An 11,208-nucleotide genomic window follows, 5' to 3' on the forward strand; every position below is an offset into this window, starting at 1 on the left:
CCAGGAGGGTGCTTCGGCACCACCAAGCTGGAGGTCAGAGGCCCTGGGCCCTAAGCTAGTGGGGTCCAGACGAGGGATGCCCGTGGCGGGAGCCGGGGGAGGGGATGGGGTAGAAGCTGGCGGCAGGGTCCGCCCATTTGGCCGGCCACAGCACCCTCGAAAGGGGCACTCCAGGGGCCCCAACATCTCCTCCCCCTCCTCTCCTCCCCTCCCTAGCGCCCTCGGGTGGGAGAGCTTGGGGAGGACGACTTCAGAGCCTGCAGCACAGCCCCGCGGGTCCCCTCGGTGCCAGGCATCCCCTCCCCAACCCCCTTCCAGCAGTTTCTCTCGCGCTGTTTTTGGAAGTGGCAGGCGCCCTGCCCTCCGCCCGCTGGGCCTTCAGCACCACTGACAGTGTTAGGCGGGGCCGGGACCGGGCCTGGACCGGTGGCGCGCCCGCCCGGAATGCCGCTCCTATCCCACCGCAAGGCCGTTGCTATAGAAACCGAGCAACAAAGGGAAGCGGGGTGGCGGCGCGCGGCAGGGTGGGGTAGGGTTCCCTTGGGGACCCGGGCGCCAGGACCGGGCAGGGCGGACCGGTCCGCCGTCGGGGAGTCAGTCTGCTTGTCCCGACGCCGCGCTTCCGGGCCGAGGCCCCCGCTGGCCAGGACGCCCCCAGTCGAGGGGGCCGCGGACTCCCAGCCCCACCCGCGGCCCGGCTGGCTGCCCCGACGTTGCCATGGAAACAGGCGAGGACAGGGCGGGCCTGGGTAGAGGCCACCTCGCGCGCGCGACCCAGGGGCGCCCGGCGGGTCCAGTCGCCCCCCATCCGCCCCTGCAGGTGCGCCCCCGCCCCCGCGGCGCCCGGACCCCGAGGGCGGGCTCCCGACGCCCCGCCCCGGACGCAGACCAATGGGAGCACAGACAGCCGGTCGGGCGGGGCGGGCGGGGCGGCGGCGGCGGCGGCGGCGGGGAGACGGGCGCGGGCGGAGGACACGGGCTGAACGGGAGCGCACCGGCCATGGCCTCCAAGTGCCCCAAGTGCGACAAGACCGTGTACTTCGGTGAGTGCCCGGGCCCGGCCAGCACCCCGTCGCCCTTCTCGGTCCAGGATGCGCGGCCCCGACCCGGCTCGCCGCGCTGCCCACGCGGGTGCGGCTGAAGGGCGGAGCGGCGACAAGCTGGGGGCGGCCACGCCCGAACCCCGAAGTGGACGATGGGGGTGGGGCAGGGGCCCGAGGCCCGGCGGGTGGGGGGGCGCGTGGTCCCCCCGAGAATACGCCCGGAATTGGGGGAGAGCTCTGGGTTCGCGGGCGCATCGCGGTTCTCCCGGCGGTGCCGAGCGGGGCGGGGTCGGGCGGGGCAGCAATCTCCGGGCGCTTCTCGCGCGCTCCTGTCCGTCTCGGCCGTTTCGCGCGGACCCCAGTCCCGCCTTCCGCGGACACGTGGCCGGGATGGCGTGGCCTCGACCCGTGACCCCCAGCCCCCACCCCGACCTCTGCCCACGCGGGGCTGGGCCAGGGCTGGGCTCTGTCTGGACTCAGTCCACGCGGGGGCGACCTTGGCCTCTACCTCCTGCGTGTCCCAGCGCGCGCCTTTCCTTGGCTCACGTCCCCCCAGGACTTTCCCGGGGGTGGGGTGACAAGCGAGTCCCCACAGGCAGGAGAGGACGCTGGAGCCTAGGTGGCCAGGCCCCCTGCTTCCTCAAGGTCAGAACAGTGGCATTCAGGAGGAGGTAGCTGGGTAGGAGGGGGTCCTCTCTGCCAGGATGCCCCCTGGGTTGGCGGCACCTGCCCCCCCCCCCCGCCAGCACTGGCTCACCCACACTCTGGCGCTCTGACCCTGTTGTCTGGCTCACCCACTCTCGCTCATCCTGGCTGATCCGACTTTGCCAGGGCGGCGAAGTCCCTGCCCACCGAGCCTCCCACCAACGCCCACACAGACAGACTTGGTGGCACAAGCCAGGATGGCCAGAAGGGCAGGGAGAGACAGGGACAGACGGGGGATCCGATCCTTCTGTTGTCATCTTAAGGGCAGTGGTCCGGGTCTGGACTGGGGACAGGCCGAGGTGAAGATGGCCACTTGGCTTCCCAGCAGGCCAGAGCGCGAGGAGGAGGCCGGAGGAGGCCGACGTTGTTTGCTGTTCCCAGAGGGGAGGGACCGGATTTGGCCTGGAGTGCTTCTGGGCTGGCTGGAAGCCGAGGGGCTTCCGGATGCCTCCCCAGGAGTCCGCCCAGCCCTCTGTCCCCATCCCAGACAGGGCTCATCCTGTAAGGCTCAGGGTGGGGGCCAGCGCCAGGGGTCCTCCTGCCAGCCCCGCTGCCCGCAACTTTGCTCCCAGTCATGCTAGCTCAGGACCGGGCCGACAGTCCCGTGGACAGCCCGGAAAAGCACTTCTGCCTGCTTGGGCGGCCGCCGGCTCCCAGCAGAAAACAAAGGCGGCTCAGACTAGGCTGGCTTCTGTCCTGGTCTGGAGGCCCTGGTGGAGGAAAGGGCTGGGGACCAGACCCTTCCACCCCCAATCAGGCTTCACCCCAGCAGCCTACCCCCAATAAGGCTTCACCCCAGCAGCCTACACCCCAAGCGTGTGCACAGTGCAACCTGGGCCAGGATACCCCAGGGTGACCTCAGGGACACCGAGCCTTTGTGTCCCCAACAACCGTGCAGCCGGGTGAGGGCCGGTTCCCTTCCGAGCCATTAGGCTCAATCGATTCTGCCTTCCCAACTTGGGCCGGTAATGTGTGGCCGTCGACCTGGCCAGTGGGTCTGAGGGTCATTCCCCTGCCCCCAGGTGGCCACATCCTACAAACCAGCCAGTGGTTCTGGCAGCCCTGAGCTGCAGCTGCCTCGGCCGCCGCTGGCCAGAAGGAGAACTGGGAGAGGATCTGAGCCCGCCTTGGGCTCAGCCAGCTCCCATCTGCCCTGGCATGGACCTGGGGCGAGGCCTGGCCAGCCTGCGTCCCAGCCTCCTTGGTGGAGTGGCCAGAGGGATCTAAGCTTGTGCTGCCCCTGGCCGGGGCCAGCAGGTTCCACCAGGGCCGTGGGGAGACATCGCTCAGGGCTCCGAACCTGGGCCACCAGGGGGACTCACTGCCCTCCAGCAGCACCCACAAGCCTCCTGGGGCTCGGGGTGCCCCTGGCCAGGCCCTCTCTCCCTGCTCTGCTGGGGCCCTGGTGGGGGCCCCTCTGTGAGGGGGACCAGAGGAGCCACTGGTCCTTGGCCTCTTCTTGGGGCTTGGCCAGATTCTGCCAGGGTGGAAGGGGCCCAGCCCACCTGACCCCCCTGCTCCCCTCCCCGATGCCTCTGGCCGGGCCCCTTTCCAGTTGGGAGGAATTCCAACTCAGCTCCGGCCTTTCTTCCTGCCCTCTCCTCCGCCCTTTTCCTGCTGTGCTCCCCTGGGGAAGCCTCAGCTTCCGTCCACTGGGAGGTGGCCCAGCAGCCCCAGCCTGGGGCAGGGGACAGGGAGGGGCCCCAACGTGACCCTCAGCAGCTGGTCTCAGACCTTGAGTGCCAAAGCAGCAGCCAGAGGCGGGGGGGGCGGGGGGGGCCGCTCAGAGCTTAGGGAGAGGAAGCCAAATATAGACAGGCAGGCGTCCTGTCCCACGGGTGTCCCATGGTGGCGACAGGGACTGGCCTCTCGCAGGGGTTCTGGAGGCTTGGGGCCACCCTTCAGCGGGGGCGCTCTGCCAGCTCCATTAGGGCCTGATTGGAGGGTTTGGGGATGTGTGTGAGGGAGGGGCAGGTGTCCTGGTGAGGGGATTAGCAGGTGCTTGAGCTGGGACCCCGTCCAAGTTCTCTGCTGCAGCCCGTGACCCAGGGTGATGAGGGTGCCTGAGACCCAGAGGGAGAGCAGGGCCCCTGGGGAGCAGAAGGTGGTTACGGTGGGGGAGCAGGCAGGTGCCACGTGGCTCCTGGGTGGGGATGAAGGGGACCCGGCGCAGAGGCTGCCCAGGAGCGGGCAGGACAGCGGGGGCAGCAGGCAGCTGAGCGCGGGAGGGCAGGAGGGCGCTGGCCCTGACCCCCCTCCCGCCCCAGCTGAGAAGGTGAGCTCCCTGGGCAAAGACTGGCACAGATTCTGCCTCAGGTGCGAGCACTGCAGCAAGACGCTGACGCCAGGGGGCCACGCCGAGGTGAGCCCCTCCCCCGGGCAGGGAGGGGGGGGCCGGGGAGCCCAGGCCCGGCCCCCGCCCTCATGCCCTGCCCTCTGCCTAGCATGACGGGAAGCCCTTCTGCCACAAGCCCTGCTATGCCACGTTGTTCGGACCCAAAGGTGAGCCTGGGTGGGGCGCCACGGCGTGTGATCTACTCCAGCGCTGGGGGACGTGGCCAGTGCCGATCCTCGGCCCAGCAGAGACTTGGGGCTGGCCTGGCGGGACGCTGTGGACCCTCGGATTCCCCCGGCCCCCTTGTCTCCTTCCCCATGCTGGCCCCTCCCGTCCTTGAAGGACCAGCATCCTCCGTGCCTTTCCCGGAAATCTGCAGTCCACGGCTGCCCTCTGGGTGGGGGTCCTGACCCCACAGTGGGCCGTGGAGGACCCTTTTCTGAGAAGTTGGGGGGTGGCTGTGAGGGCTGGGTGGTGGGCGAGCCCACTGGCCACCCCCCCTACAGTGCCTGCCACCTCACAGGGGTGAATATCGGAGGTGCCGGCTCCTACATCTACGAGAAGCCCTCTGCCGAGAAACCGCAGGTCACTGGCCCCATCGAGGTCCCCGTGGCCCGAGCTGAGGAGCGGAAGGCCAGCGGCCCCCCGAAGGGGCCCAGCAAAGGTGGGCTGGGCTGAGTTTCCGGGGGCAGGGGGGCCGGGGCGTCGGAGCCGCTGTGCCCCGTCCTGACTCCTCCCCCTCCCAGCCTCCAGCGTCACCACGTTCACCGGGGAACCCAACATGTGTCCTCGCTGCAACAAGAGGGTCTACTTTGGTGAGTGGCCGCGCCCACCCCCAGCCTGGGAGGTCTCCGCCAGGGGGGCCCCCGACCTCACCACCTCTCCCGTCCCCAGCCGAGAAGGTGACGTCTCTGGGCAAGGACTGGCACCGGCCGTGCCTGCGCTGTGAGCGCTGCGGGAAGACGCTGACCCCAGGCGGGCACGCGGAGGTGAGAGGGGCGCCGGCTGGACGGTTGGGGGCGGGGCGCGCAGCTGCCGGGGACGGGAGGCGGGGGAGGGGGGTGCCGGGCGGTGGGCGTTGTCCCCTGGTGGCCAGCCTCGTGGCTCGCGTGCACGCAGTGCTGTGTGGCGTGGCGTGGCGTGGCGGCGCTGTCCTCCCCTCCAGCTCCCCCAAGGTGAGCCGACCTGGCCAAGGCTTTGAGAACTCGAGGGTTCAGGGAGACCCGGAGGAAGCCATCAGGGGGAGTGGGGAGTGTGGACTCCGTGGCCCTCGCTTCTCACCCCCCCCCCCATCTCGTCCCTAGCACGACGGCCAGCCCTACTGCCACAAGCCCTGCTACGGAATACTTTTCGGACCCAAGGGTGAGTGTGGCCAGGAGGGTCTGGGATGCGGGGTCCCCCTTCCTCCACCCCTCCCCTACCACCCTTGCCCCTCTCCCCACAGGGGTGAACACCGGAGCTGTTGGCAGCTACATCTATGACAAGGACCCCGAGGGCAAGGTTCAGCCCTAGGCCCGCAGGCCCTTCTGCGGGGCATTGGCCCGCCTGCGCAGGCCCCTGGCCAGGGGCCCACTGCTTGGCTACGAGGGGAGAGTGACCGCCGCCCAGTCCCACCTCAGCACCTGCGAGTCCAGGGCCTGCGTGTTGGGGAGGAAGCCCCTGAGCTGACTCCAGAGCCCTGCCCACCAACCCTGTCTCCCTGGGTGTGTCTGCCTTTGTGTCCCCAGCCACCCGTCACCCCTTTTGTGTCCTCCTGGCCCCCCGTGTCCCCATGTCTGCATCTCACGGCCCACACGTCCCTGAACGTCCCTGTGGCCTGGGTGGGTCTTTCTGAGGTGGCCGCCCCACGCTCCCCCTCCTGCTGCCCGAGTCCTGCCCACAGTGTTATTTATGCTCCCCCTGCCCGTGACAGCCACAGCCACGCCCCTCACAGTGTCCCAAGGGTGGAGGGACATCCCTGCCAGGAGCCCTCTGCCCGCCTCCCACCCTGCCTCGCCAGCGCCCGCCCGCCGCCCTCACGTGGCTCACATTCGACTGCCGGGCGTTCTGCTGTCAATGAAAGGTTTGAGGATCGCACTACCCCGCACTGTGTCTGTGTCTGTGGCACGGGTGTGAAGCCGGGATAGCGTCCCTTCGTCCGGGGGTCCTCTTCCCAACGGCGGTGGTCGTGGCTGGGAGGCGGGGAGGCGCTGATTTAGGCTGTGGTGCCGACACTGAGGTGGGCTGGGCCCCTGAGAGGGACCAGACTAGCTGGACGTGGGGAGGGTGGGAGGCATCCGGGGGTGGGGTCCTGGTCCCCAGACATGGGCACCAAAACCAGGGGGTCCTCTGATCCATCAGAGACCCAGAGGGAGAGGTCAGCCTCGGGAAAGAGCAGAGGGCATGGCATGTGGAGGGAGAGGGGGCAGGTGAGCAGAGGAGGGGTCCTCTGCAGGGGGAGAAGCCGGTGAAGGGTGGTCAGGGACGAGGAGGAGCCTGGAAGTACAGAGGGTTTGGGGGAGCGAGGCCGAGCGTGGTCGGCCGGCCCCGGCATTGGTGGGAGCCCAGGGACAGAACGTGGGCAGTCTGGAGGAGGGGCCTAGGGGCTCCTGCCTGAACAGCATCTGCCTCTGGGCTTGCAGTGTTGATGGACTCACCTCTGGCCTCCCCAGGCTGTCCAGGCTCTGCCTTTGCAACCGGGAACTCTCAGTAGCTGGGAGGAGGCCTCTCCTCCTCGTCTGCCTTCCCTTTACCTGCTGGCTCCCGGGCAGCCCACCAGAGGGCGCCCCTTCTCTTCCACGCTGGGCGCGGGGGCAGAACCCTCGGAGACCTGCCCTCCAGTGCTCAGCCCTGCCCTGGCCTGCTCCCAGCACCCCACCCCCAGATGCCTCGCCCTCCCCGAGCCGGGAGCGTCATCCGGGCCTGCTCAATCTGGGCCCGTGTCCCCAGCACCATAGGCAGCCGGCTCCCCACGTGCCCTGCCCCCAGGGACAGCTCCCAGCGCCCCAGCCCGTGGCACAGGCCCGTGCCTGGCCCGCCCTCCAGTACGCGGGCCCAGACACAGCTGAGCCTGGGTGCCCGGCTCATTGTCCCTCGAGCAGCCAACCGTGTCCCTGGGGTGGAGGGCCGGCTCCTGGTGTCTGCAGTGCCAAGCCGCCCTCCTCCTGGCCAGTCCAGGCGCCCAGCGTGGGCGGCAGCGTCTCCTCGTACCTGGCCGGCGCCTGGAGCGCAGCCAGGATGTGCAGGGTGGGTCGGCCTGCCCTGGGGATGGGAGGCGCTGGAGCAGGTGCCCCAAGGGCGCCCAGTTCCCACCCCAGGCAGAGGGGAGGTTCGGGCAAGCACGCTCGGAGGAGGGGCTGGGACAACACCCCTCCACATTCCCACCTCCCTCCCGCCAGCACGAGGCTCCTTGGTTGGGGGGTCGTTTGGGGGAGAACTCAGGCTTCCCTGAGCACCCCCAGGCCCGCCCTCGCTGAGGGCTCCCGGTGTCGGATGGGAAATTCCTGTCGTCCGGCCGGTTAGGGGCTGCTGAGAGCACAGCCGGGGCCCCTCCTCCAGGAGGCTCCAGGGGAAACTGCGTAGGGGAAGACTTGATCTGCGGCGCGCCCTTCCCCAAAAGCCGGGGAAGGGCGGGGCCTATTCTCGTGTGAAGGCCCGCCCTGGGGGGGTGGGGCGAGGGCTGCCGGGGTCGCCTGGAGGGAGGATCGGCCCAGCCCTGCCAGGGACGCAGTGCCCTCCCACTGCCGGGTTCTGGCCCGGGAGGGCGCGTTCCACTTCCTGCGTGCGGAGGGGGTCGCGCCTCCGTGTTTGTTTCCGCGGGGTTGTCATGGAAATCGGGGCGGGGCCGGTACCGTCTGTCTCTTCGCGGTCGCTGGGTGTCGTCGGTGGGGGCCGCGGGTGGCCCTGCGCTGCCGGGGCTCTCTTGGTGACACTAGCTCCAGGACGCCTCCCCACAAGCCAGGTGTTTCCTCGGGCGCCCCTGCAAGACGCAGGGGAGGCCCGTACGGTGTGCCGCCTTCTCCACCTCCCCCCACCCCCGCCCGGCCTCCACCCCCACCCCTCCAGCCCGGTCCCAGCCAGTTGAGGCGGCCCTGAAATGCCATCTAACCACCTCTGTTCCATCCAGAACCCCAGGGCTGGGCACAGCGCCCGGGCCTGCTCCGCCATCCTGCTCCCCAGCTGTACCCCACCTTCCACCGGTCCAGTCTTCCCCACTTCCTCGCCAGGGCCCTCCAAGACCCACCCTGCACCCCATTTCAGACCTGGGCCCTAGCTGGTACCCCCACCCTCCAGGCATCTCTGTGGGGACCGCAGCTCCCTCGGCCCCCACTTCCCTGAGGCCCAGAATCCCCTGCCCTAGGCCCCCACCTTCCCCTGGGCCTCTGCTGTTGGAGGCTCCCTGGGGACCCCACCCAGCTAGTCTAGCCTGGCTGAGCTGCTCTAGGCCTGAGGGAGCATGACCTTTTTCCAAGCACCGGCGCACTGGTCATGGGCTGTGGCCCCCTGGGTGCTAAGGGTCAGGAAGTCACCTAGTGCCTGTGACCCCGGCTCTGGGCCTCTGGGAGCTGGGACAGGCAAGGACTGGCGGGAGACCGGGGCGGCCAGGTGTGGGCAGCACGTTTTCTCAGGGCCCAGCTGGCTGCAGGGGTGGGTCTGTGGCCGTGAACATGCCCAGCTGCTGGGCTGATGAGGCTGGAATTTGAGGCGCTGCTGCATGGGCTTTGGCTCCAGGGCACAGAGATTCCCGGAACTAGGCTCAGCCTGGGGTGGGGGTGGGGGGAGGGGGAGGGCAGGGCAGGGCGGGCTGAGGGAACTCAAGGCTGTAGGTGCCCGCATCCCTCCACCCCAGCCCCTCTGCATCCCACGCCTGCTTCCAGCAGAGGAGGAGAGGGGCCTTCTCCTACCCTGGCCAGGCCGTGGCCTGGTGGACAGGATCAGCGTCCTTCTGGGAAAGCACAGAGTCCGTTCCCTTCCCCAGCCCCAGGGCCGCCCGGGGCAGGACCTCGGGCCAGACAAGGGGCCCCGGGAGACAAGCTGTTAAAAATAGGCCCTGGGAATGTCTGAGTCTCCACGACTCAGACTCAGCCGGGCCTGGGGGAAGGGCAGGGAGGGGTGGCCTCTGGGGGCAGGAAGCCAGCTCTGGCCCAGGGCTCAGCAGTGGTCCTGGAGCACATGTTGGCCCTGCAGGGCATCTGGGTGCAGGAACACCAGACAGGCCCTGCTGGCCTCCAGCCCTAGCAGGGGACATCCTTACACCTGTCCACACTGAGGAGGGAGCCCGGAGACTGGGGCACTGGGCACTGGGTGGGGGCTTTGAGAATGGTAGGGAAGAGGCCAGAGGCAAGTGTCACAGTGTATGGCATGGCGGGGGGTGGGGGTGGGGTGGGGGGTGTGCCCGGGGGCGGGGGTGTCTGTCCAGCCCTGAGGGGCAGAGCTCTCCTGGTGGATTCCTCAGCGGTCACTGGGGCCCAGCCCTGCCTTCACCAATTCTCCCGGCGCCTGGAGCCCAGGCAAGCCCTGCCCTGGGGCCCCAGCCTGGCCCTCTGCATCCAGCATTCTGCGGCAGGGCAGTGTCCTGCCCGGTTCCCATCTGGGTCTCCAGCTGAGCCCGGGAGGAGCTTCAGCAGGCGAGGGCGCGGGAGTGCGCAGAGAGAGGGTGAGCGTGTGGAGGTGGCTTTGGCCAGGCAGCCAGAACTCCGCAGTGACCTCACCCCGGTCTCAGGGCCATGGATGCCCTTAGGCTGGCTTGGGGCAGGGTGGACATTCTGGGCACAGAGCAGCCTGGGGCAAGTAGCCGTCCTGGCCGCTGTCCCTCACACTCCAGACGCAGCCCCTGTGCCTCCAGCCAGTGCTGGGAGGGAGAAGAGCGCAGGGCCACGGTGCTGGTAGCGCTGGGGCGGGCTGCATCTTGGGGTGTGCGAGGTGCTTCACTCCGTGCCTTCCATGGGTTTGTGCAGCAAATGCCACTAGGGCCCCAAAAGAGTAAGGAAAGGGGTGGAGGGCCAGGCAAGGCAGATCTGGGTCTTGAACTGGACCGGTGGTCCCGAGTCTGGTTGACCTTGGGCCAGGCCATTGCCACTCCCCCACAAGTGCATCCTGGGCAGGTGAGCCCATGGAAGCAAGAAGCCTGTTCCTGGAGGGACTGTCAGGGCCCTGATGGGCACCCAGTCAAGCCTCAAATGGGGGTGTGCCTGGCCATAGAGTCTAGGGGGCTGAAGGATCTGTCCACCCACCACAGTCCCCCAGTGCTGGGGGGTCTGCAGCTGGAGGGGTCCCCACCCCCACAGGTGGGCAGGACAGACAGGGAGCTGGGGGAGTTGAAGGGACACGTCAGTCTGTGACCGAAGCTTTGGGACGGTTCCAGGCAGTGTGTGTGTGTGTGTGTGTGTGTGTGTGTGTGTGTGTGTGTGTGTGTCTGTGTGTGTGTGTGTCTGGAAAAACTGTGCTATGTAGCAACCAGAGGGCAACGCCCATGGCCCTCGGCCCCCCCCCCCCCCCCCCGGCATCCTCCCCACAGGGGCCCGTGCTGTGACCATGGCAATGGCAATAACAGCGGGGAAGGCCAAGAAGAGATTCATCACCCTGCTTATCAAGGGGGGGGCTCTCAGCTCCGCCCACCCCCAGGGTCAGGCGGGTTTGGAGTCCCAGTGTTGGTGGTGTGGAGGCGTCATCCCTGGGGCCAGGTGTGTGGAGGGCAGACAAGCCGGCTCACAGCCCCACCTGGCCCGGAGCCCTGAGTGGGCTGGGGGTGTGGGCCGGGCAGAAACATGGGAAGGCAGCTGCTCAGAGAAGGGCCTCATGCACGCATGCCCCGAGAGACACCCTGATGGATACGCCCACCCAGGAAGGCACTGGGACACACGCGTGCGCATCCAGGCAACCTGTCGGTCACTGTCCCCCCCCAGCTCATCATCCCAGTGGAGTTGACCTCGGCCTGGCACACCCACTTGGGGCAGCCTTCTCAGGGATCTGCAAGGCGGTGCGTGCAACACGTGTGGCCTGATGCCCGGGATCTGCTGTGACAGACGCCCACCTACCCCAGAGTGTCCTGCCCCGTGCCCCCCGCCCACGCGGTCCTCTCCATCACCAGGGGTCTTTGCCCTTCCTCCCCTCTCGCTGCTTCTACCTGTCTGCATTTCCTAGCTG

At 68.7% G+C, this 11,208-nt stretch overlaps 1 protein-coding gene across 2 annotated transcripts; it reads left to right on the plus strand.

Moving 5' to 3' along the window:
- The first annotated feature begins 778 nt into the window (after positions 1 to 778).
- CRIP2 (cysteine rich protein 2) lies at positions 779 to 6,160 on the plus strand. 2 transcript variants are annotated; one of them, XM_027120820.1, is made up of 8 exons: positions 779 to 1,043; positions 4,016 to 4,110; positions 4,193 to 4,250; positions 4,607 to 4,747; positions 4,830 to 4,898; positions 4,978 to 5,072; positions 5,388 to 5,445; positions 5,528 to 6,160. In XM_027120820.1, the coding sequence occupies exons 1-8, from the start codon at positions 1,001 to 1,003 to the stop codon at positions 5,593 to 5,595; spliced, it is 627 nt and encodes a 208-aa protein (XP_026976621.1). In that variant the 5' UTR covers positions 779 to 1,000; the 3' UTR covers positions 5,596 to 6,160. The 2 variants fall into 2 exon arrangements, with proteins under 2 accessions (XP_026976621.1, XP_026976624.1); XM_027120823.1 differs by lacking the exon at positions 779 to 1,043 and having other exon boundaries at positions 1,050 to 4,110.
- The last annotated feature ends 5,048 nt before the right edge of the window (positions 6,161 to 11,208 follow it).

The sequence above is a fragment of the Aethalodelphis obliquidens genome, unplaced genomic scaffold (genome assembly GCF_003676395.1).
Source record: "Aethalodelphis obliquidens isolate GAN/ISIS:26980383/991018 unplaced genomic scaffold, ASM367639v1 scaffold21, whole genome shotgun sequence".
Lineage (NCBI taxonomy): Eukaryota > Metazoa > Chordata > Mammalia > Artiodactyla > Delphinidae > Aethalodelphis > Aethalodelphis obliquidens.

Coding starts and splice junctions, on each gene's coding strand:
- CRIP2 (XM_027120823.1), top strand. CDS start 3,802: ATGAGGGTGCCTGAGACCCAGAGGGAGAGCAGGGCCCCTGGGGAGCAG. Junction 5,073..5,387: donor CCCCAGGCGGGCACGCGGAG/GTGAGAGGGGCG, acceptor TCTCGTCCCTAG/CACGACGGCCAGCCCTACTG. Junction 5,446..5,527: donor AATACTTTTCGGACCCAAGG/GTGAGTGTGGCC, acceptor CTCTCCCCACAG/GGGTGAACACCGGAGCTGTT.